This window comes from Lepus europaeus, chromosome 3 (assembly GCF_033115175.1).
Source record: "Lepus europaeus isolate LE1 chromosome 3, mLepTim1.pri, whole genome shotgun sequence".
NCBI lineage: Eukaryota > Metazoa > Chordata > Mammalia > Lagomorpha > Leporidae > Lepus > Lepus europaeus.
In genome coordinates this window covers 126,823,846-126,850,896 of record NC_084829.1, presented here as the reverse complement: position 1 = coordinate 126,850,896, position 27,051 = coordinate 126,823,846, and the positions used below count along the sequence as shown (strand labels likewise).

Sequence of the window (27,051 nt, the reverse complement as noted above, 5' to 3'; positions counted from 1 at the left end):
TCAAACCAGAGACAAATTATTTGATAAACTCTAGTATTTATTAAATTATAAATCTTGTAATCAAAAAGAAAAATGCAGACCAAGAGAAATCTCAAACTACAAAGACTAGACAGCAAAGCATATGGGAATGAACGCCATGAAGTGTGTTACAAAGATTCTGAAATGTAAGTGATTAGCTGTTTTCTTTACATTTCCATTTCAGTAACTTTACTATAAAATAGCTGTTATTTTTCTATTTTAAAATCCCAAATTCATTTCTAATCTTATATTAAGCTTCCTGTTCATAATGATAGCAAACATCTCATGGTACCAAATTTTAGTAATGGTTTTATGCCAATCCATGCAGAAAAGTAAGATAATGAAAGAGTCAGATGATGACCATTAATGCACAGGTAATACACAAAAGAACTGGCCAAAAGAACTAAAAAACTTAAAACACAAAACTATAAACAGACCTCAAGAAAACTGGGTTATTACTAAACAGCTTTCAACTATTAACACCCAAGCTCCTTAAATAAATTTCTCAACAGTGACATGTTAGACATTTTAATTTCAGATCTATCCTTCCCATACCCCTTCCCACCCCAACTCCCAAAATGCACTACGAGGGATGAGTATAATGTTATGTGGGCAGAAATTTACAGATAACCATTGCAACCTTGAGCAAGGATCTGAAGACTTTATTTAAACTTCAGTTACTGTGCACTGTCCATCAGGCCTTCTAGATCGGACACTCACTGTTCCCCCTGCTACTGATCGATCAGCTACTGTCTGGTTTGCATTAGGAACCAAAAGTCTCTGTTGAGTCAAAGAGTGCTGTGCAGTAACTGCAGATACTTCCTCACTATCACTACTGGCATCTGATTCAGTTTCCTCAATGGAGGTGTCCGGTACCCTGCCTGAAGATGGTGATTCATGATCTTCTTCGCCTTCCCCTCTGTGACTCCTTTCAGCTATGTTGTCTCCACTGAGCTGTAAATGAGCAAGAGAGTCTTCCAAAGAGGTGCTTGCATCAGGAGATGGTGTTGCAGGGCTTGTTAACTGGCCATCTACTGATGTTAGAGGCCTTACAGACGACGCCACTGGAGGCTGAACAGAAGCTCCGCTCTGTGCTGATACACTGTCCGCTCCATCGGCAGAGCTCTCTCTTGCTAGGTTTACGGCACTAGTGTCACAGTCCAGCCTAAGTCCAGCTACTCCCTTCTTTGGTATATCTATTATATCTCGCTTAATCTTCCTACGACGTCCATGTTCATTTCTCCTATATTGAACCATATTTTCAAGATCAGCAACATACAGAAACCCAGCAATTAACATTTCAGTGTTCTTTTTACCTTTGGAAAAAGCATCTTCCAGCTCTCTACTAGTACGCTCATCATACTGCCACCACCCATTTCTTCCTTCATAATACCATGCATATTCACCATTTCCTCTACTTGCTGCCTTGAGTTCCTCTGGTGACAACAAAGTTGGCTTGTCAAGGAAATCCTCAGGAATTTCTTGTCGACAAAGAGCACATCGTTTTCCAAGCCATGAAGCTCCCTTTACACACAGATAGCAGAAAACATGTTTACAGGGCAGACTGACTGGGTGAACACAAGTTTGAAGACAAATGGCACACTCAGGGACGGTGAGAGAAGGTGCGGTATTAGAACAGGACTCATTTGCTTTCTTGTTCGTAGGAAGCATGTTTATCGAGTGATCAATTTCACCACAGCCAGCCATCCTAAGAAAATGAGAAAAAAGATTTTTTTAATTGTGTTTAAACTTTCCTAAAGCACTTTCCAGAAAGCACTTATTAAGCATACATTATATACAAGCCACATAATAGACAATGGGGATACAAAGATGAAAATAAGAAAAAAACTCCATTTATATACAAAATCTTTTGGATTTTTGTCATCAGTTTTAACTGCAGGGGACAATGAGGTACCTAAATGTTAAATCAAACTGAAACAACCCCATTTTATATATATACACACACACATCCCTGTATATATATGTGTATATATTTTTTAAAAATTTTTTTTTTAATTTTTTTGACAGGCAGAGTGGACAGTGAGAGAGAGAGACAGAGAGAAAGGTCTTCCTTTTCCATTGGTTCACGCCCCAATGACCGCTGCAGCTGGCGCACCGCACTGATCCGAAGCCAGGAGCCAGGTGCTTCTTCCTGGTCTCCCATGCAGGTGCAGGGCCCAAGCACTTGGGCCATCCTCCACTGCACTCCCGGGCCACAGCAAAGAGCTGGCCTGGAAGAGGAGCAACCGCGACAGAACTGGCGCCCCGATCGGGACTAGAACCCAGGGTGCCAGTGCCGCAGGCGGAGGATTAGCCTATTGAGCCGCTGCGCCGGCCATATGTGTATATATATATAAATATATACACACACATATATGTACATATATACACATACAAACCTATAAATATATATATATATGTCTAGAGCATAGATTTTACATACACTATTTCCACCTGGACACAGAATTCATCAGGACTAAATGTAAAGATTTAGAAATATAAACAATCTGTCCTAAATTGACTTTACAGTCAATCTGAAAGGTAGTTAGATAAACAAAATAAATTCAGAGTACAATTACAAAAACCATCAATTTTGGAGACAGGATATTAGTGTGGTTATTTAGAAACATTGCCATATATCTGGGGTATTAAGCAGATAAATATGAAATTCAGATGAAAGCCTTAGACGTTCCATCCCTGCGTGTATCTAAAACTATTCCTTTAACCAGTCATTTCTGCCATACTTTTGACCAGTTCCTCCTTCTGAAATGGAGAGTTGGGGGGTTGCATTTGTCTGTTTCCTAAAGCATGTGTTATCAATGTACTCTTTGAGATGATCTCATCTGTACTCATGGATCAGCTATTGCCAATGTGGAAATCACACACACATTGCTATCACTTGCCCAGACCTCTCCTTTCAGTCATAAATCTGTATTTTCAATTACCTATATTAGATCTTACAAAAACTGTAATCATCTGTTCCTTCTTTTTTGCTCGATAAAAATCCCATGGTAACACCACTATCCATAAGCTTATGCTGCCCAAAAACCCAACTAGAAACTGCCCTTCTCCTATCCCTCCCTACACAAAACATCAGCAAGTCCTATCAATTTTATCTCCTAAGTATCTCCTGAATCCATCTACTATTCATTACCTTTCCCTGGCTACCAAGCATTGTTTACTGAATTACTGCATACACTGTTTAATTGGTGCAGCCATATCTGTTGCTTAAAAACTTGATTTTAGGATACAGATCAGTCTCTAACAGGGCTCTATATATCCTCCATTATCTGGGCCCCACCTCCCATTGCAACCTCCATCTCCTATCAAACATCCATTAGACTTCTAAGCACACTGACTACGTCCTACCAATCATAGGTTTTCTCTATATCATATAAACAGTCCCTCCTCATCTCCTGCCTTCCATAAGCTACTACCCATCTCAGATCCCGTTGAGAAAGCCTCCATGAGGAAGTCAGATCATGCTACTAATTCCTTACTACCATGCACTCCTCATTCCTTATCAGAACTGCAATGTTACATTTATTTGTGTGGTTATTTTGTTAATGCCAGTCTTCCCCACAAGCTGGTGTGCTTTGTAAGGGCAGGAACAGGTCATTTTTGGCTCACTGCTGTATGTGCATACAGGATCTGGCAGATAGAGAACACTCAAATATTTGCTTTAAAAAAATGTTTTTTCAAACAATAACATGAACACATCATGGTATCATAAAATCGGTATTTTTATTTTACTTTAAATAATATTAAGTGAAACCACCTGACATAAGCATTTACTTATATATACTTTGGGAATATATAAAAATTCTGCCAGTGGACTTACACTGAAATACTATGTAATGAGAAGCAGTAGTCAGCCATGAGAGAAAGGGTAACTTGAATTAAGGCAGCTGCTACACTGTGAAACCAACACTAGACAAGAAAACTAAAAACCTGTGTCTTAATCTTCTTTGTTAATTATGTGCTCTCTGGGACTCAGTTAAACCTTTAAATTTCCTTACCTGCCAACCAGAGTTTACAAAGCTTAACTCACTAAAGCTCCAAACGATTACAATGTATAAAAGACCAAGGGAGAAAATGATATAAATATCAAAGGTGCCCTGAAGAAGAGGGAAAAAGAAAGAAAAGCATGATTTGTCAAACTAAGTATTGATTAAACACGGACATAAAATTTGGAATTTCTACCTTATCAAATCAGATCCCTACCATAGTTCATACACAATACTAAGTATTCAATGGCTATAAAAATGAATCAGCCATACACCTGGTCTATTAAGGAAATATACACGCAATCATAATATGCACAATATTCCTGCAGTGATCAAAATGTATCATAACAAAAGAGATGACACTGTGTTGTCCAGTGTGAATTAATGCTATAACTAGTACCGAAACAGTATTTTACACTTTATGTTCTGTGTGGGTGCAAACTGATGAAATCTTTACTTAATATATACTAAATTGATCTTCTGTATATAAAGATAATTGAAAATGAATCTTGATGTGAATGGAATGGGAGAGGGAGTGCGAGATGGGAGGGGTGCGAGTGGGAGGGAAGTTATGGGGGTGGGGAAAGCCATTGTAATCTATAAACTGTACTTTGGAAATTTATATTTACTAAATAAAAGTTAAAAAAAAATTTTTAAAAATTAAAAAAAGAGATGACAATGTTTGCGATGCTGAGAGGCTTTGGAAGTGGAGACATCAGAGACATGTGCAAAGCACTGAGCCACATAAACAAGAGGACAGCAGGAGATGAAGCTGTAAATCAGAGGCCGAATCATAAAAGACTTATTGTGCCCTGCTAAAGAAATATGTGACTTGATTTTTATCACATAGTTACAGGAAACAATAGCTATTTTAAAACAGGAAAAAATGATACAGGGTGTAGCCCAGTGACAAATAAGACTGATTAATGGAAGTAAAGATATCAGAGATTTAAAACCACTAACTGATGCTTAAAATGAATGACAATCTCTACCAATTAATTTTGCCATATTTAGGAATTTAATTACTACAACGATTCTTTTCATTTGAGATCAAGCAATAAAAAATGAGAACAGTAGCTGTAAAATGATAGTCAATAAAATTGCTAACACTAACCAAAAATTGAAAAACATTATTAGACTTTCATCACAGCACATCTAATTTTACAACAATCATTATTTTACTGCTTTTTCTGTGTCTCTGATTTTCAGTTGACAAGATTTAAAATGATAGTTTTTTTTTTTTTTAAAAACTGGAGTAATCTAGAAAAGGATGCAACAGTCTCAATGAAAAACTTAATTTCAAATTGTGTTTCAACTTTAATTAGATTTCCAATCAACTCCTTGACCAGAAACTCTAGATTACAGAAACTCAGTAAAGTGTATTTTTTTCTAACCTATCAGAAGTTATACATCAACCAAATAAGTCTTCTTAATATGTGTTAGGAATTGCAGAAGTTTCAAAATATCTTACATTGCCTTCAAAGATCTATTAATAAACAAAATGAAAAAGGGGGGAGTGATATTCATCACCAATTTGGAAAAACTATAGCAACATCTTACATATAAGTTCCACAACCTAAACCAATTAGGTACCTTGTGAACACAGGACAACCTAATAAATTTAAAATTTAAGTAAGAAAATAAAAGTCTGGTAAACTGTAAAACAAGATATCCAATATGTCTCTTTGACCAATGTTGTACTTTTCTATGCACCATTTCAAACCTGTTATATTTGCTTTAAGTAAAACTGACCCACAGTCAATTTTCCATCAGATACAGCTAGCTAATCTACAAAGAAAGTACTCAACCTAAAAAGCATTATTCTCCACCCCACTTAACGGGATCAATATTTTGTATGACTTTTATTCTTACATGCATGTGTCAATCTAAGCATATAATCTCAAAATGAAAAAGGCAATTACAATCATCGCACAGGAACTGAACTGTAAAAACATGAACTGTGAAAACAACACACTTGGAAAAGAAAAGTAATCCTTTCAAGGCATGTATTTTGGTCCTTTCAGCAGAATGAAGTAAAGTTGGCTAAAGTATATAAGAAAATGAACACCAGACAGCTAAAGGTCCATTATTTCATCTGATGCAATCTCAACTATCAGTTTGTCCTAATATTTGTCTACCAAGACTATGTTACCCATCAATTAAGGAACGGTGAGAAACACATAACAATACTCATATATATATATATATATATATATATGTATATATATATATATATATATATAAAAGAAGACATATTTGGTTGATGTATAACTTCTGATAGGTTAGAAAAAAATACACTTTACTGAGTTTCTGTAATCTAGGGTTTCTGGTCAAGGAGTTGATTGGAAATCTAATTAAAGTTGAAACACAATTTGAAATTGAATGAGGCACATACAATAGGTAAGATAATAGAACAAGATGACAAAGCAACCCAAATCACTAGCCTGACTATAAGACATACTTCAAGGCTATTTTTATTACCATTTTAACCCATTATATACATCATTATTTTACATAGTTTCAATGATCTTCAAATAGGTGAAAGGCTAAATGTATGCAAAACATCATAGAATAAGGATTTCATAAAGAACTGATGCTTATCAAAGAGAAAATGTATTCTATTAGGGAACTCCAGTGATCACTCTGAAAAAGGAAATTTACTTTAAATTAAGAAACATTTGGGGCCAGCACTGTTGCGTAGCAGGTAAAGCCTCCTCCTGCAGTGCCGGCATCCCCTATGGGCACCAGTTAGAGTCACAGCTGCTCCACTTCCAATCCAGCTCTCTGCTATGGCCTGGGAAAGCAGTAGAAGATGCCCAAGTCCTTGGACCCCTGCACCCCCATGGGAGACCCAGAGGAAGCTCCTGGCTCCTGGCTTCAGATCACAGCAGCTCCAGCCGTTGCGGCCATTTGGGGAGTGAACCAGTGGATGGAAGACCTGTTTCTCTCTCCTCTCTCTGCCTCTCCTTCTCTCTCTGTGTAACTCTGACTTTCAAATAAATAAATAAATCTTAAAAAAAAAAAAAAGAAACTCTTAATATATAGAAATCTGGAGCAAAGTTAGTCTAACTCTGCTAAGACTAAAGAATGCAGAATCAATTTTCTGACATGTTCATAAATTCTTATGATCTAACTTTTAATCATAAATCCCATTCTTCTTTTCATAGATAATCTATATAAAGTATTTCTGCAAGGCAAGTAAAAGTCTATTAATATTAGTACTATTAATACTTTTGTCCTCAAGAAGATATAACAGATGGATATGGGGGCAGAGTAGGTAGAAATCTGCAAGCATTCAGATTTTATTGAATCTTCTTGAAGACATTCAGTTAAAAGAAAGGTAAAATTATTAAAACACATAGATATTTAACATACACAGTACTGAAGAACTTTTCAGCCAGCAATACAAATTCCAAACATTCAAAGTCAGATTTTTTAAGGATGGGTTCAGAACCTAAATGCATGGGCAGGAGTTTGGTACAGCAGTCAAGTGGCCACTTCAGTGGCCCACAGCCATTTCAGAGTACCTGAGTGTGAGTCTCAGCTCTGCTTCCAATTTCAGCTTCCTGCTTATGTGCACCCTGGGTGGGAGCAACAGTAGTTGGGCCCTTGCCACCCATATGGGATACCCAGATTGAGTCCTCAGCATACAGAACATCTCTGAGCCTCTCTGCCTTTCAACTAAGTACAAATTTTAAATAAATAAAAGGAATCCAATTACAAACACAAAAAAGAACAAAGAATAAGTTAACATCACTATTGATAAATGCAGACATACCAAAAAAGAAATTTATCCTCCTTCCCAAAACTGATTGCTTTTTAAAAGAACAAAATTCCTCCAATCTTTAGCTCTTTCATACAAGAATGGGTATGAAATTTAACTTGTTCAAAATGTACCTAGAAAGCTGAAAATAGTTATACCATACGACTCAGCAATCTCATTCTGGGAATCTACCTAAACAAAGTGAAATGTACCCCCATGTTCACTGCAGCTCAATTCACAATAGCTAAGATATGGAATCAACCCAGATTTCTACCAATTGATGACGGGATAAAGAAATTATAGTGTATGTACACTATGGAATACTACTCAGCTGTAAAAAAAAAGAATAAAATCCTGTCTTTTGCAACAAAATAGATGCAACTGGAAACCATTATACTTAGTGAAAAAATCCAGTCCCAAAAAGAAAAATACCATATATTTTTCCCTGATCTATGGTAATGAACAGAGGACCAAAAATGTAATATATAGGAGTGAGACTGATATTTTGAGCTTTGATGATTGTTTACAGCCCTGAATAGTGTTTTTCTTCCTCTTGCTATCTGCTTACCTAGGATAGGGTTAACCTTATGGGTATAATGTAAACTGAAAGTAATCACTGTAAAAATTAAGAGAGGGATTAAGAGAGGAAGGAGGAGAAAGGAGCTTAGGGTGGGAAGTATCACTATGCTCCTAAATCTGAAATACATCCTAAATATGAAAATACATGAAATCTGTATACCTTAAAAAGAATTTTTTAAAAAAGTTAATGTCCTTTTTATATAGGACCTTTACAGTATCAATTATTTTATTTCATAATTACCTTCAAATAAAGGTTTTGAATGCCAATTGAAAAAAAAAAAGTAACTTTCAAAATTTAAATTGCAATAATCAAGACTCCCTAGTCCTTAAGACAAATTTCTTTACATATTGCACAGTCTCTTGTAAATAAATGGTGGGTGTTTGTTGATGCAAATTTTTACTCTATCAAAACATAAACATAATGAGTAACATTTATAGATTATATAATATATGCCAGGAGCTGATTGAAGCACTTTACATTTAATGTCTACATTATCTAATAAAATGGTGAATTATGTCCCCGAGGAAACTCAAGTGTTGTGCCCCAAGCCATTGACTCATGGTAAGTAAATGAGCTTCAGATTTGGGCTTCAAATCCAGGTGATCTAACTTTAGAGTCTGTACTCTTCACTAACAATTAATTGCCTCCAAAATAATTATAGCTACCCAAATATAAGAAGAGCTCTGTCACTTTTAGTATTTCCTTCTTTTCCATTTCAATTCTGAATTAGGTATTTGAACATCTATTATGCCATGGCACTAGGAAGGCGATAAATAATACTTCCTATCAGAAGTGTAGGGTCAGATAAATTAATGGGCCCATGCCTTACTTATGACAGGCTCAATACACACAAGGGGCCACAAGGAGGGAATGATTATCTGTAGGAAGGGGACAGACACATTTTGAATGGATGATACACATTTGGCAACAAGCAGTGCTGCCAAGACCTTGTCATTCTGCTATCCTAAGATGAGTATAGACATGTACTGTAAATATCAATGGTTCTTAAAACTCTTTTAGGTCACAGCCTTATTAAGAATTTGATAAAATATTAACACAATTTCAAGGGAATTGAAGGAGCTCTTTGGAGCTGGTTCACATACAAACCCTTAAGGGGGCAAAAGAATTTCACTGAAACATTTTATACCAGGAATTGAAAGTAGTCTAGTAATGTTTAATTTTTAAGAACAAATGATCTTCAAGAGCAGTTTGGAGGAAAGTCTGGTAGTGGGAAATACAAGTGGGCAAAAAGGAAACTAACATTTATATATATATATATATACATATATATATATATATATTTAAGGGTAAGATAATGAGAGGGATGGTACTGATGTAAGGTTCCTATAGAATATAAGCAATACTATAGAAACAGAAATCACAGCATTTGGTTACTGATGGATGGTGGCACTATTCACCAAGATTCAGAATTTGATAAGACTTTAAAAAATTTGTAAGTTCTCTAGATTGAAATTAAATTGACAATTAAATTTAATAGATCAGTACTCTAAGGAGAAAGGAAGCTGAAAAAAAGCCTGCGAGTCACTAACACACACACACACACACACACACGGTCCTTGAAGCCATGAAAATGGATGGGGGCCGGCACTGCAGAGTAAAAGCTGCCAACTGCAGTGCCAGCATCTCATATGGACAACAGTTTGAGTCCAGGTTGCTCCACTTCCGATCCAGCTCTCTGCTATGGCCTGGGAAAGCAGCAGAAGATGCCAAGTCCTTGGGCCTCTGTACCCACATGTGGGCTCCTGATGAGTGCAGCTCTGGCTGTTGTGGCCATCTGGGTAGTGAACCAATGGATAAAGACCTCTGTGTGTCTCTCTGCCTCTGCCTCCCTGTAACTGCCTTTCAAATAAATAAATAAATCTTAAAAAAAAAAAAAAAAAAGATGAATGCCCAAACTAAACCAGTTGAGGAAGCAGAAAAAGCCAAATTCAGAACTGTGGATTGATTGAACATTTGTAAGTGAAGGGAAACAGCCTGCAAGAGAGGCAAGGAATGGTCAGAGAATATACATAACAAAAAGAACATTACCACAAACACCAAGAGATGAGATATTCATGAAAAATGATTAAGTAAGGAGACTTAGAAAAGCTACTCTAACCTATGAAAATGTCACTTTTACAGAAAATTGTATGGTGCAGAATCTGTGAACCCCACTATTTTGATTTCTCAGAGACCAGCAAGCCTAACAATAAATTCTCAATGCTTAAGTTTCTTTTTAATCTATTTATTTGTGAAGAAGAGAGAGGCAGAGACACAAGACACAGAGATAGCCCATCTACTGGTTCACTACCCAAATGGCCACAATAGCCTAAAAGGCCAGACCAGAGTCAGCAGCCTAAAAGGCCAGACCAGAGTCAGGAGCTGGAATTTAATACAGGTCTACCACCTGAAGGGCAGAGAGCCAACTCCTTGGGTCATCAACTACATCATCTTCTGCTGCCTTGCAGGTGCAAATTATGAGGAAAACTGGGCTCAGGAGTGGAGCCAGAATTTGAAGACAAGCACTCTGATGTGAAGTACAGGTATCCTAAAAAGCATCTTAACTGCTAGGGTAAACATGCAGCACTCTAACTTTTTACTCAGCCAAAACACCACAGACTATTACAAAACTTTTGAAAGCTCCCAAGTTCAGAGGTATCCTGACTTCCATGTCACTGAGAAATTGGATACCCCAGAAATAAATCCTCAAAATCCATAGTCTGCCTTATTATCATTCCTCTTGGCTGACAATGGGGTACAGCTATTGTTGGACTCAGCTAATCTGTTAATCTATAGCATCAGTACCAATCCCTAAGTTTTCCAACACATAGATCAATATTCTCTAACCCTAAAATCCAATGTCATTGTCTTTTACAATCTATTTGATCCCACTGAACTATATATTAACCACTTAAACTTTTTCTAAAACTCTACATTCTTCATTTCCACAGCAGCATTCTTTCCACTTCTTTCTCTTTTATTTCTGTCTTCTTTAGCTTTCTGTAAAAATGAGTACCAGTATTCCTACAAGGATCCATGGGTGGCCCAACTTTCATACTATATTCTATGTCTAAAAGAATCCATGCATATTTCAAACTAATACACCTACCACTCAAATTTGCAGTTCTGTGCCCAGAAAGTTTACCCTCAATATTCTCCATGCACCTAAAATTAACATAACTAAAAACAAACAACTTTAAAAAAACTATTACTCCCCTGAACCTGTGTCCTTGTCCTCTGTTCTCTATCTTGGATAAAATGTGGAGCCATACTTAACACTCCCCTATTCCTTGGCCACCTCTCATCTATGACAGGAAGAATCTGTGTCCCCTTCATTCCCAAAGCCTGTGACTCTTGGCTAATCTGCTTGTACAAATACCAATCTTCCAACTGACTTCAGTTGGACTTCCCTCTGGTTTTTCTTCTTTTCAGTAATGTTTAATTAGTCTTCTCTCAATCTTCAATACTCTCCTATTTATATAATCTAATCTAAATCCATAAGCATTGACCTTCAAGACTATTGATACAGCCTTAATGGTAAACAGACTTAATTAAAATCCTGGCTCTATCAGTTATTCCCAGTGTGTTAACCTAGGTCAGCATTTCCCAAACTTCCCTAAAGTTAAGGATTAGCTTATGTGCTATCTCCTGGAAATCTATACTAAAGTTTCTAGGTTACAGTATAGGAATGTATTTTTACCAAGTACCCCAGAAGATTATTCTGAGAAGCTTGGTGAACACTGGTCTAGGCAAGTGATTTATGTTCCTAATTCTGCCTTTAAAAAACAATTCATTTATTTATAAGTCAGAATGACAAGGCAGAATGGGAGAGGAAGGGATGGCAAGCAGGGGAGATCTTCATGTGCTGATTCACTCCCCAAATATCTACAAACTGCCTAAGCCAGGCCAGGCAGAATCTGAAGCCAGCAACTCCATGCAAGTCTCCCCTGTTGGTGGCCAGAACCCAGGTACTTCAGCCATACTCTGCTGCTTTCCAGGGACATTAACAAAAGGCTGGATTAGAATCACAGAGTAGCTGGGACTTGATCTAGTCACTTCAAAATGGGGGAAGCAGGCATCCCAAGCAGAGGTTTAGCCCACCCTTCTCATTCTGTTTCATCATCAGTAAATGAAGCTAGGATTTCCTACAAAGTAATTCATTTTAATAATCCAAGTAAAACACTGATAATATAGCAGGTGCTAAATAAGTATTCATTCTCTTTATTTACTTCAAAGTTTCTTTCTCCTATCCTACTTCACCACACAGGACTGTTTCCTGAATCTCCTAAAATGCCTCATGTTAGGTAGATGCAACACTCCTCATTTCCTGGGCTTGAAATATAATTTCTGATTTTCTCAATTGTTGAAACTCTAATCAATCTTAAAACCAAACTAAAAGTTCTTCTGTTTATTCTGAATCCTTCAGAAGAAACTGACCTCCTCCTCTTAGTATTAATCACATTTGTTATCTCAACATGACATTTGTCTTACTGTTTGTTAATTACCTATGTGTCTCTTGTATTAGACCACAACAAATCTGTTCATGATTAGGACTTAAAATTATCTACCTGGGCCAGCGCCGCAGCTCACTAGGCTAATCCTCCACCTGCGGCGCTGGCACCCTGGGCTCTAGTCCCTGTTGGGGCACTGGATTCTGTTCCAGTTGCTCCTCTTCCAGTCCAGCTCTCTGCTGTGGCCCGGGAGTGCCGTGGAGGGTGGCCCAGGTGCTTGGGCCCTGCACCCGCATGGGAGACTGGGAGGAGGCACCTGGCTCCTGATCGGCACAGTGCACCGGCCGTGGCGGCAACTTGGGGGGTGAACCAACAGAAAAAGGAAGATCTTTCTCTCTGTCTCTCTCACTGTCTAACTCAAAAATTAAAAAAGAAATTCTACCTAAAATATGAAAAAATATAGATATAGGTATAAATATAGGTAAGATTAAAATTCCTAGTGTATTATTATTGTTTAATCAAATTCTCAACACTAAGAATGATATTTCACATACACAACAGAATTACATAATCAGAGTTATCATGCTGGAAAAGCAGATGTCAAGAGATATACATTAAACAAGGAGAGACTGCAATGGTATCTATAGGGTCAATGTTTGGCCCAATAAGTTAAACAATATAATCACTAACACTTATTAAAGAGTTAATAAAAAATGTTATTTGCATGTCTTATTAATGTCATTAAGTTGGATAATATTTATATTAATTTGGGAGATACAAATACGATGCTCACCATGGAAAACTGTTTTAGCAGTGAAGTTCAGTATGATTGAGTTCAAGGTCACATAATACTTTAAAGCATATTATGGAAAGACTAAATGATAGGAAACATATCTAGTTAACTGACAATAAGAGTGAATCAATGTAAATAAAGACATAAAGTACCGAATTTTACCAATTAGGGTATGAAAACATTTCTGTAATTTTGTGAAAATAGTTTTTGGTAACTAGTGTTTTTGTAACCCAGAAGTCTTTCTTAGTTATAAAACCTGACACTGTCTTCCTACCTTGTCTATTCAAGTCAATTTCTATATAAAGAGACGTTAGAATCTGTAGGACCTGGAAATATCTCCAGTTTTTTAGCCTTATACAAGCAAATTCACTGTCTTCAATTATTTCTTATAGAAATTTTTCCTTATGAGGAAGACTTTTAGAATTCCACATTAATGATACCCTGAATGAAATTGTAACTCAAAGTTTATACATGTTAATACAAAATACTTGGTTTGTATTATTAAAACTAAATATGATGCTTTATTTACTATATTTTTAACTTTTATTTAATAAATATAGATTTCCAAAGTACAACTTTTGGATTATAGCAGCTTTTCCCCCCCATAACCACCTTCCCACCCACAACCATCCAATCTCCTGCTCTCTCTCCCATCCCATTCTTCATCAAGATTCATTTTCAATTATCTTTATATACAGAAGATCAATTTAGTATATACTAAGTAAAGATTTCAACACTTTGCACCCACACAGAAACACAAAGTATAAAGTACTGTTTGAGTACTAGTTATGCCGTTAATTCACATAGTATAACACATTAAGGACAGAGATCCTACATGAGGAGTAAGTGCACAGTAACTCCTGTTGTTGATTTAACAACTGACACTCTTATTTATGGCATCAGTAATCACCCAAGGCTCTTATCATGAGCTGCCAAGTCTATGGAAGTCTCTTGAGTTCACCAACTCCAGTCTTATTTAGATAAGGCCATAGTCAAAAGTGGAAGTTCACTCCTCCCTTCAGAGAAAGGTACCTCCTTCTTTAATGGCTCGTTCTTTCCACTGGGATCTCACTCACAGAGATCTTTCATTTAGGGTTTGTTTTTTTTTTTTTTTTTTTTTTTTTTTTTTTCCACAGTGTCTAGGCTTTCCATGCCTGAAATACTCTCATGGGCTTTTGAGCTAGATCCAAATGCCTTAAGGGCTAATTCTGAGGCTAGAGTGCCTTTAGGACATTGGCCATTCTATGAGTCTGCTGTGTATCCTGCTTCCCACGTTGGATCATTCTCTCCTTTTTAATTCTATCAGTAAGTATTAGCAGACACTAGTCTTGTTTATGTGGTCCCTTTATACCAACCCATTTAATTTACCGTAGCTTTGGAAAAACCATGTACACTTACATTTCTATTATAAATCCCACAGATGCCTGCCAGAAAAGTAAAACATCTTCACCAGGAGTCAGCCAGTTTGCAGTATTTTCTCTTCCACTGCTTGTTCATTCTTTGTGCTGCCAAAGAAAAAATTTCAACATCAACTTCTCTACTGACTATATGGGAAATCCCAAAGAATTTCCAAGGAAGCTAATAAAAAAATTCATCAAAGTTGCAGGTCTCAAGTTGCACACACAAATACACACACACACATTTTGTTTCTATACACCAGAAGTCAACAACCAAAAAAGGAAATCAACAAAGCAATTCCACTTAAAATAACATCCAAAGAAATAAAATATGTGCGAATCAATGCAGCCAGGAGGTGAAAGGCATATGTAATGAAACATAAATAAAAACATTACTGCAAGAAACTAAAGGGCTAAATAAGTTGAAAGCTGGGGCAGACATTGTAGTGCACTTGGTTAATCCCCTGCTTAGGTCACCAACATCCCCTATCTCAGACTTGGTTCAAGTTTGCACACCACTTCTATTCCAGCTTCCTACTAATGTGCCTCAGAAACAGTGGATAATGGCTCAAGTACTTGAATTGCTGCCACCCATATGGAGACCCAGATGGAGTTCCTGATACCTGGCGTCAGCCTGGCCCAGCCCTAGCTGTTGTAGCCATTTCAGGGGAGTCAATCAGTATATTTGAAAATCAACCATTCCCCCTCCCTCTCTTCATCTTTGAAATAAATATTTTTTTAAAAATAAATTGAAAGATAACTGGTGTTCCATATATTAAAAGACCTAATATATTAAGGCAACAACAACAGATCAACATAATTTAAAATAATTCCTATGAAAATGTTAATTTTTCTGTATAAACACAGAAGCTAATCCTCACATTCATCTGGAATTGCAAGGGATCCAACTATCTACAACAATCTTGTAAAGGAAGAAAAAAAGCTAAAGAACTCACACTTCCCAATGTCAAAAGTTATTACAAATAATACACCAATGGAATTGAATTTATTAGAGTCCAGACATACACTCATATATCTATAGCAAACAGATTTTCAAAGAACATGTCAAATCCATTCAAGAGGAAAAGAACTGTCTCTTCAACAAATGTTGCTGGGACAACTGGATTCCCATATGCCAAACAATGACATTATACACTTATCTGATACCATATTAAAAAATTAACTTAAAATGGATCAATGAACTACAACATAAGTAAAACCATAAATTTCATAGAAGAAAACATAGGAGGAAATAAATCTTCATGGCTTGGATTTGGCAATGGATTTCTAAATGAACTAAAGGCATGTGATAAAAGAAGTTACATAAATTAGATTATCAAAATTTAAAACTTTATGCATCAAAGACTACTATCAAGAAAGTGAATGGGAGAAAATCTTTGCAAACCACATTTATAATAAGGTTCTGAAATACAGAATGATCTACAGCTCAACAACAAAAAGACAAACCAATTAAAAAATAAGCAAAGTCTTAAACATTTCTCCATGGAAGATATACAAACAGCCAGTAAGCATAAAAAGATGCTTAACATTATTAGTCACTAGGGAAATGGAAACCAAAATCACAATGATAGATCTATTAGGATGGTTGCAATCTTCTCAAAAGGGAAGTGAAGTGTTAGTAAGGAGAAACTGGACCTTCAAAGACTGCTGATGGGAATGTAAAATGGTACAGTGTCTGTGGACAACCATTTGGTGTTCCTACAAAAACTTAACCATTGTATTATCATATAACCCAGCATTGCTACTCCAAAAGAATTGAAAAGATGGCCTCAAATAAGCCAATGTTCATTAGACTAAAGACAGATGCAACCCAAGTGTCCATAAACAGAAGACTAAGAATCAGCATAGTGAGGTGAGGTGGTATACAAATACAACAGTGAGGGGTTGGCATTGTGGTGCAGCAAGGTGTGCTGGTTTGTGTTTTGGCTTCTGCACTTCGGATCCATCACACTGCTGGTGCAGCTGGTAGGGCAGCAGAAAATGGCCCAAATAAGTGAGCTTCTGTCACCCATGTGGGAGACCCAGATGAAGTTCCTGGCTTCAGTTCGGCCCAGTTCCAGTTGTGGTATTTTGGGGGTGAATCAGAGGATGGAAGATCTTTGTCTCCCGTTCTCTATAACTCTGCCTTTCAAATAAAATAAACGTCTTAAGTGTACATTTAATAACAAGAAGGGATAAATATGTATCAGATAAATATCTGATATGTACTATAACATGGATGAAACTTAAAAAATTGTGTTAAATAAGATAAATCAGACACAAAGGGACAAATACATGCTTTTACATGTATGGAATATCAAAAATAAGCAAATTCATAGAGAGAGACAGTAGATTAGAGGTTACCAGAGGTTGGGAGAAGAGAATGGGGAGTTACTGCCTAGTAGGTGTTTATCAGGAATCATTAAAAAAAAAAAAAAAAAAAAGGTGTAGAAATACATAGTAACGGTTGCACAGCAATACAAATGAAAATTTACTGAATTGCACACTTACAAATGGTTACAGCAGTGTATTTTATGTAACTAACATTTTACTACAATAAGAAGTTTTTAGGTGAAACAATTTTTATATGGACAAAGTAGCAACAACAAGAACAAAAAACCTGAAGTATCCTGTTTTAATATAGAATACATTAATCATCTCTGCCTTCCTAAAAGGAGGTAGTAGTTACAAAGGCAATGTCATCACACTAACTAGGACCTCCTCTTTTTTTTTTAATTTCATTGATTTATTTATTTATTTTTTTGACAGGCAGAGTTAGACAGTGAGACAGAGAGAAAGGTCTTCCTTCCATTGGTTCACCCCCAAAATGGCCACTACGGCCGGCGCACTGTGCCGATCGGAAGCTAGGAGCCAGGTGCTTCCTTCTGGTCTCCCATGTAGGTGCAGGGCCCAAGCACTTGGGCCATCCTCCACTGTACTCCCGGGCCACAGCAGAGAGCTGGACTGGAAGAGGAGCAACCAGGACAGAATCCAGTGCCCCAACAGGGACTAGAGCCCAGGGTGCCAGCGCCGCAGGCAGAGGATTAGCCTAGTGAGCTGTGGTGCCAGCCTTCCTCTTTTTATATGCAGATATTTGTACAACGTTTAAGTCAATCTTCTTTCAAGATACCTCTTGTCCAGGAAATCCAGTGGCACCACCCAGAACATCACGTTGGTTATGAATATTTTTTTCTCATTTAGTATTTCCTTCTCCCACTGCACCAGTTCCATTGTAGGATGCACATCAAACTGCAAAGAACTAGCTTAAAATCAAGCACACGAAACTAAACCTATAATAGACCTTACAATACATACAATGTAAGACAGCCTTGAATCTTCGTCTCTAAGATAGGTATCTGAGGGTTTAAAGAAAAATATTTTTAATATCATTATATGGCCTCTAAGTACAAGCCAGCTTATCCTACCAAATATTTAATAAACCTATCTAAGAATCAGACAACTTCTAAAACTGACTAAATGAAGTTTCTAAGTAACCTGGCTTTTGTTTTACTCTGACTTTAGATGATACGGCACTCCACTATGATGACTTTCCTCCCAGCCCTTTTTTTCCCTTTACCCTCTACGTGCCTACAACTTCAATGGCATCACAGAAGACTCCATACACTTTCTTCCTGCAGTCTACTCAAAACAGAAACGGTGCATTTTCACAAACATCCATCTACTCAATATAGTTATACAAGAGAAGACATTCTACTGTTTCAACATCACTACTTACTCTTTGAAGTTTCTGCACCAATGACAGCATATTCCACATATTCAATCACAATCCCCTTCAGCTGCTTTCTCAACTTTCAAAGCAGCCTCTTCACTATAACTCCTAACATAACTGTGAGCCAATTTAAATAATCTTAAGCATGAACTATCAAGGCCTGTGCTGTGGCACAGCAGGTAAAGTCGCCACCTGCAGTGCTGGCATCTCATATAGGCACCAGTTCAAGTGCCAGCTGCTCTACTTCTGATCCAGCTCTCTGCTATGGCCTGGGAAAGCAGCAGAGAATGGCCCAAGTCTTTGGGCCCCTGTACCCACGTGGGAAGACCCGGAGGAAGCTCCTGGCTTCAGACTGGCACAGTTCTGGTCATTGTGGCCAGAGGATGGAAGACCTCCCTCTCTCTGCCTCTCCTTCTCTCTGTGTAACTCTGACTTTCAAATAAATAAGTAAATCTTTAAAAAAAAAAAAAAAAAAAATGAACCATCCAGCACCTAGCTCAGGTTCTTACACTTGTCCCCACTTTTTTTCATCAGAATCTTTAAGTTGCTTGTTAGAAATAAGCTCTCTTGGGCCTTACTTATCTCTAAACATTCTAGACCAGTACAAATGGGTTTAAACCCAGGAATCACACACCAAGTAATAATGATGCAGGTAGTGTATTGAACACAATTTGAGAAATACAGTCCTCATTTCCAATTCCTAAAATCCTTACAACTTCAGTGAACTTTGTCTCTTCTCCAGCAACAAAAGATTATGGTCACCTTTATAAACCAGCTGTCATCTAAAACAATTACTTCTCTGAAATTTTAACTCCACTCTCAGATCACAAGAGCTGGTCTTTCTTCCTCACTTACTTATTCTCATATTCACTCTTTAACTTCAAGGAGACTTCTAGTCTCTTGACCATCTCTTTACTTTTCCTGCTCAATCATTTTAACTCTTGGCTCACTCACCAAAGCTGCCACGTGTAGTGCCAGCATCCCATACGGGTGCAGATTCAAGTCCCAGCTGCTCCACTTCTGATCCAGCTCTCTGCTATGAAGCAGTGGAAGATGCCCCAAGTCCTTGTGCCCCTGCATCTGTGTAGGAGAGTGAAAAGCAGCTCCTGGTTCCTGGCTTCAGATCGGCACAGCTCCGGCCATTGCAGCTATCTGGGGAGTGAACCAGCGGATGGGAATAACTCTCTCTCTCTGCCTCTCTGTAACTCTGCCTTTGAAATAAATAAATGAAACTTAAAAAACAAAAAAAAAAAAAAAAAAAAAAAAACAAACAAACAAAAAAAACAATGAACCATGTTGTTCCCAGTAGTGGCACTTCAGCCTGTACAAAAATGGCAAAGCTGTGTAGGACAACACTGAGAGGTGTTAATGGCCTGAACCCTACATAATTCCCTACTACGATTAATCTCTGTAATAACCACCATCACAGATTAATATCTAGTTATACCAAATTATTTATAATCATTCAGACCTCCCTTTATAGTTCTGTATTTTCTCCTGCCTGGAATGTTATAGTATATCCTCTTTCACGCCTTAAGAAAGCCTGTCACTCTACAACATATATTGCATAGGAACAATCATCCCTACCATTTTCTCCACTCCCCAGAAAGTTAACTGTTCCCTGTCTACATCCACACATTTTTTCCATCACTAAACTTACCATATGCACTGACATTATTCATTTGCAAAGTCTGTTGTATTATTGAAGACAGAAACTGTTTTTATATTTGTAAGAGGCTAGCAAAATGTCAGTTTTTACTGACTTGAACTTATTAGATAAAAAAATCACTACTAGAAACAGTATTAAAGAATTAAATTTACTCACATAATATTTGAGTTTAAACTGTAAACAAGGAACCTCATTGGAAGCTACAAAACATATATAGATAACCAGCTTAAAAAAAGAAAAAAAGACTTGTTTTTTGTACTTGAAAAGCAGAGTGAGCGAGAAAGAGATCCTTTTTGCACTGGTTGACACCCCAGATGGCTGCAACAGCCAGACTGGGAAAGGCCAAAGCCAGGAGGTGATAATTCCATCTAGGTTTCCCAATTGAGTGGCAAGAGCCCAAGCACTTGAACTATATTCCACTGCTTTCCTAGGTGTATTAGCAGGGAGTGGGATAAGCAGAGCAGTACCAAAATGCTGGCCCCATTACATTTTTCTCTGAAGAACTTAAAATCTAGTAGAGAAAGTTACTGCAATTTATAAACACAAGATTGAAGTCATCTTTATATCTTTTAGTGAGCACTTCTTTTATCCAGCTATTATTCATTGGCAATGAATTCTACAGAATATAGACAAAAACCCGAGGGTAAGTCAAAAGAGGTTCTACCAATAGCTTTCATCAATCTCTTTTCCCAGTAAAGGTAAGGTCTTCTAATAAGAAGACCTTATATAGGACATACATAGACCCATATATAGGACAGTCCAGCTTTCATCCAGCTTAATCCTCTATCTTTTGAGAAAAGAAACCCTACCCTTTTTTTTTCCTGACAGAGTTAGACTGAGAGTGAGAGTGAGAGTGAGAGTGAGAGTGAGAGAGAAAGGTCTTCTTCTGTTGGTTCACCCCCCAAAATGGCCGCTATGGCCGGAGCTACGCCAATTCGAAGCTAGGAGCCAGGTGCTTCTTCCTGGTCTCCGATGCGGGTGCAATGGCCCAAGCACCTGGGCCATCCTCCACTGCACTCCCGGGCCACAGCAGAGAGCTGGCCTGGAAGAGGAGCAACCGGGACTAGAACCGGTGCCCATATGGGATGCCAGAAACCCTACCTTTCACTCATCACAAACGTTTTTGGAACATTACTCAAAAATCAATTTATTCTTACTTTATCCACAATTCTAACATAATTGTTTTGGTACTCAAGCGCCTACTGGGTATAGCTATTGGTCTACAGCTATGTCTTTTTTTTTTTTTTTAAGATTTATTGCATTTATTTGAAAGACAGAGTTACAGAGAGAGGTAGAGACAGAGGTCTTCCATCTGCTGGTTCACACCCCAGATGGCCACAATGGCCGGAGCGGAGCCAATCCGAAGCTAGGGGCCAGGAGCTTCTTCCAGGTCTCCCATGTGGGTGCAGGGGCCCAAGCATTTGGACCATCTTCTACTGCTTTCCCAGGCCATAGCAAAGAGCTGGATCAGAAGAGGAACAGCCAGGACTAGAACCGGCGCCCATACAGGATGCCAGCACTTCAGGCCAGGACTTCAACCTGCTGGGCTTGAAGGGCCAACCACACAGGGCTGGCGCCTATTCTTTCCATCTTAAACTGGTTTTTGTTTTTTTTTTTAATTATTTATTTATTTGAAAGGCAGAGTTACAGAGAGCAGAGAGAAAAGTTTTCCATCCGCTGGCTCACTCCCCAAATGGTTGCAACAGCTGGAGCTAGGCTGATCCGAAGCCAGGAGCCAAGAACTTTTCCAGGTCTCCCATGTGGATGCAGGGGCACAAGCACTTGCGCCATCTTCTACTGCTTTCCCAGACCATCGGCTAGGAGCTGGATGGGAAGTAGAGACTTGAACCAGCGCCCATATGGGATGCTGGCACTGTAGGCAGTGGCCTTATCTGCTATACCACAACACCAACCCTTTAAAAGTCTTTAAAACATACTAATCAATCATTTTAATCTCTTATTCTCCAAAAATTTTGCATTGAATGTTAAACTTCTAGTCCAGAACTTAATTAAACAACTCTTTAAAAATCTTGTTTGATCATTATTTTGACTTTAGTACTTGAGATGTGTATAAAGCACTTTTTTACTCCTATGAAATACACAGGAAAATCATTCCATTTCTAATCCCTCTTCTCTCCTACATTTATAAATACTCCCTTTAACAAGTCTCATCTATTCTTCTCTACTCACTTACTTATTCATGTTTTTCCATAAATATTTTATCTGAAACATATGCTGATGCTTAAAGGAATCTAATATAACAGAAACAAATACCATCAAAGGAGTGCACAGAAAATTCTTCAGAGCCCCCACATTTGGACATCTAAATAAGTTGTGATTTTTTTTTTCATATAACTACTTCAAAAAGTTGAAATAAGACTACAGACACAAATATTAAAAGCAAAGGCTTTGCAACATATACACTAGAAGAAAGTGGGTAAAACTCCAGTTAATTCAATCAGATTAACATTTTAGAGAATGAAGTAAAATTAATTTCAAAATTTCATTTAATCCAATGTATCTACAATATTACCATTTTAACATGTATTCAATTTAAAAAATAATTGATGTTTTATATTCTTGTGTGTACTCTTTGCAACTCACTGTGTACTTAGCACAACTCAACTCAGATTGGCCACAGATCATACACTCAATAGCTCCACATGGCTACTGGCCATCATATAGGGCAATGAAGGTCTAGACTGGTATATTGAGAAGTCACTTTTTTAATGCAACACTGGCAAGTTACTACAGGAATCACTGAATAGAAAAAAATGACCTCCCTGTTAATTTATTCACACCTTTGCTGGCCACAGATAAAGAAAATTTTCTATTCTGTGCTGCTCAAAGTTCACAGGTGAGACCAATTCTGCCAAACTGACCTATCCACTAAAACCCCTAAGAATCATGATGTTAACAGGGCACAAACTAGGGCATGCATATATTACTCACAAATAGTATATGAAGAAACCCTCACAACACCTGAAAGATGTTTTTAAAATGTAGTGGGCAGGGTAAGGCTGGGGAGATAAGGGAGAGAAAGAGTATTGTTTTTATTTTAACCAAAAGAAGGATATAAGACAACAGCATAATTTGAACTACAGACCAGAATTAATTTGACAAAATAATTTATATAATCTTTGCTATAATAAATGACTGGCAAATTGTACACCAAACTCACTACAATGATCCACTAAAGAAGGTAACCAAAAAAAAGAGATCTAAAACTAAATTAGATATATTGTCCATTAACAATTCTGGGGGGAAAAAACTGACAACAGGAAATGTTCTATACAAAAACCATCAGTGACAGAAGGAAGAAAAATACTTTAAGCCTTCCAACTTTTGGTACATAACTCAACAAAAAGCAAAAATAGGGAGACAGGAGATGTCAGGTAAGATTTAACAGACGCATCTTAATAGTTCTTAATAAACAGCCACAAAATGAGAGATGTAACAAATGCCCTAATGTTTCCATTTTCAGTCTTCATCATCCTTTATTAAAAAAAAAATCAAGTCCTGGCCAGCAATGTGGCTCACTGGACTAATCCTCTGCCTGCGGTGCCGGCACCCTGGGTTCTAGTCCCGGTTGCTCTTCTTCCAGGCCAGCTCTCTGCTGTGGCCCGGGAGTGCAGTGGAGGATGGCCCAAGTGCTAGGGCCCTGCACCCACATGGGAGACAAGGAGGAAGCACCTGGCTCCTGGCTTTGGATCGGTGCAACGCGCCGTCCATGGCGTCCATTTAGGGGTGAACCAACAGATGGAAGACCTTTTTCTCTGTCTCTCTCTCACTGTCTAACTCTGCCTATCAAAAAAAAAAAAAAATCAAGTCCTAAAGGTCATAATTGGAAACATTTAAACTTATTTGAAACAAATGAGGTCCAACAATTTATTTTAAAGAAGTATTTATCTTATTATGTATCATTCCTTTTAAAAATACTACTGTATGGCAATCTACTGACTTCACAATCTTCACACATAAGCATTACAACTTTAAATCTTCCCCATGGAAAGTAGGTTTTGCATTTCATTTAAATAAAATGTGAACAGAAACTGACTTTAATTAACACATGTAAGTATCATGGCAAGCAACCACTTTGCAAATAACAAAGAGGCTTGCTAATGACTTCTGCTAATTATCTGTGTGACCTTGTCAAGTCATGATTCTCATGTTTTTTACCGGATTCCTCTATTCTGTAATTCCAAATTTTAAATCTTTAATTAACAGGCATTTAACAATAGGTTTTATTTTTATTAACCCAAAGATAATATAGGCCATGAGTACTACATAAGAATTTATAGGCAAACACAGGTGGCTGTAGCCTAGTTTTAACAAGTAGGTTTGTAGAGTCACAAAGATTCTTCCTAATCCAGCATGTTGTTTAAAATTCAGATTCCTCAAGTCACAAGGCAATCAAACCAGGCAAGAAAATGCCAAAGGCCCAGTACTTTCTATTACTAGTACTAGAGAAAAACAACCAAATAACAACAAAACACAAATTCCCAACTGACAGTGTGTCAGGTAATAAATACCAGTATACCCTTAACATATAAAACTATATTCTTTAAACAGATTAATGTTTTGGAAAAAAATCAATAATATCTATCTGTTTAAGTCAAGAAATTATTCTGGATCGTTTAAAAAAAATCTGCCTCCTTTCTTCTGACAACTCAAGTTGACAGAAACTGAAACAAAACATTTTACCAGTTGACCTAACTCCTAAAGAAAAAATAGCACCTTTTTTTCCTTCATCTTGTCTGATGACTGGCTATTTGGAGAAAGTTTCCTTGTCAGCCTCTTAACAACAGACCAATCATAGAAAAACCTTCAAATGTTTAAGAGTCATTATTTTCATTTTGCCCCAACTTACATTAGCTCATTTGATACTTAAACTATAAAGCAAAAATAGGACTTAAAATGGTCCACTTTAAGATACACAAGGCCAAAACAAACATGACCAAAATCTATTTTTAGCGTGCTATTCACTCTTCAAGTTTTCTCTTTAAAATGAGGTTTACTTGACCTAATTTCACGCGTTTTCACAGCACCCAGACTCTGAACACAAATATCTGCTAGAAAAAAAAAAAACAACAAACTCAACACCACAAATCCTATCTGTGGGGGTCATTTTCTGTGTGTGCCCTAACAGGCTGTCTTGTTCCAAAGTCTAAATATAGATGCACTTACTAAAATGTCCAAGGTCTTCCAAAATCTGTAATTATATACTGCTTTCAGTGCCAACGTTATACATCCACTTCCCGCTTAGAGTGTACACTACACGTATGGGGTGTGGTGGGGTTTGCGGAGTTGCGGGGTCCCTGGCACCTGAAATGTCAATCATAGGAAGAACAAAGCGTTTTATAGCCTTTCTTGGTTTTCTTCTCCCCTCAGTTCCACACCGTTTCTATACCTACAGCAAAGAAGACGTCCCAAACTTGAGAAAGAAGGGCTCACTAAAATGGCACTGGGACAAGAGAAATATAAAAACAACGACGGAAATGATGAACATAAAAAAAAAACAACAACAACAAAAACAAAAGTGAATCCAGTTGCCAAAATGTGTGTGTATAAACTTAATCCTGGAGTTGCTCCCTGCGGGAAAGGACGGTGCCCTCTCCACACCCTCAAAAAACAACGGTGCAGCCTCTCAGAAAACAAAATAGCGACCTTAAGACAAGAAAGACCAGCACTCTAGGACCAACTGGACAGCAGGGAGGGACCTCCGCACCCGGCAAGCAGAACAAAGCAACTACCTCCGCCGAGAAGCCGCACGGAGGTCGGGCAGGCTCCGAGGCTCTCGGAGCTCTCTCGCGGCCCCCAAGCTTCCACAACCGTCGAGACAACCGTGAATGTGCAGCCTGGGTCTCACCAGGACAAGGTGCAGCAGCGGCTCCCTTCAGATGAGGCAAGACCCAGACGCTGAGCAGAAGCAGCAGTGGGGGGGAGGGGGGGATAGAGAAAACATCAGCCCAAGGCGCTCGGGATCACACAAAACGCAGGCACTCCAGGTCCGAGCTCGCATCGCACCCCAGGCCCGAAGTCTCTGACTCCACACGGGGAACAGGTAACCCCTAAAGCATCGGGGCTCCTACACCTTGAGGCCAGCAGGTCCCTCGGCAGAGGCCTGACCCCACGGCCGAGGAAGAGGAGCAGGACCTGGCGGCCACCGAAGACGGCGACGCGGACCCGGTCGAAGAGGCTGCGCAGTAATGGCCGCTGCCCTGCCTCTCGCACCTCGGCCCAGGCCAGCTCCGGCATCGCCACCGCAGGGGCTGCGGCCAAGCGGCCACGCAGAGGCCGTCACAGTCTTCGTGCCTGCGACAACAGCCTGAGCGGGGGCGGCAGGGAGGCCGCAGGGCCCCTCCCGCCTCCCGGCCACAGCAGCTACCGAGCCGGCCAAGGGCGTCCATCTACGTACCGGGCCCTGACCCCGCCGCCGCCCCTCTCCGGGCCCGACAGCAGGCCGACCGGGGGCGCGTCGAGCCTGCCGAAGGCACCGCGAGTCGTGCCTCTTCCCCCGAGTGAGGATCCCGGAGCGGCGGGCCTTCGCCGTGACCTCCGCGAGGGCGGCGCCTCGACTCCCTCCTCTCCGGCCACAGCCCCGGCCACCTCGCCGTCTTTTCTCTTCGGCCTCGGAGCCCGC

The 27,051-nt window shown here is 38.6% G+C and overlaps 1 protein-coding gene across 4 annotated transcripts; it reads right to left on the bottom strand.

The window, feature by feature from the left end:
- Positions 1-76: 76 nt before the first annotated feature.
- Positions 77-27,051, bottom strand: RNF146 (ring finger protein 146). 4 transcript variants are annotated; one of them, XM_062186732.1, is made up of 5 exons: positions 26,827-27,051; positions 25,596-25,733; positions 19,694-19,891; positions 15,011-15,117; positions 77-1,726 (listed from the first exon to the last, which is right to left on the bottom strand). In XM_062186732.1, coding segments are annotated over exons 4-5 (1,044 nt in total). In that variant the 5' UTR covers positions 15,013-15,117; positions 19,694-19,891; positions 25,596-25,733; positions 26,827-27,051; the 3' UTR covers positions 77-684. The 4 variants fall into 4 exon arrangements, with proteins under 4 accessions (XP_062042716.1, XP_062042715.1, XP_062042714.1 ...); XM_062186731.1 differs by lacking the exon at positions 19,694-19,891; XM_062186730.1 differs by lacking the exons at positions 19,694-19,891; positions 25,596-25,733.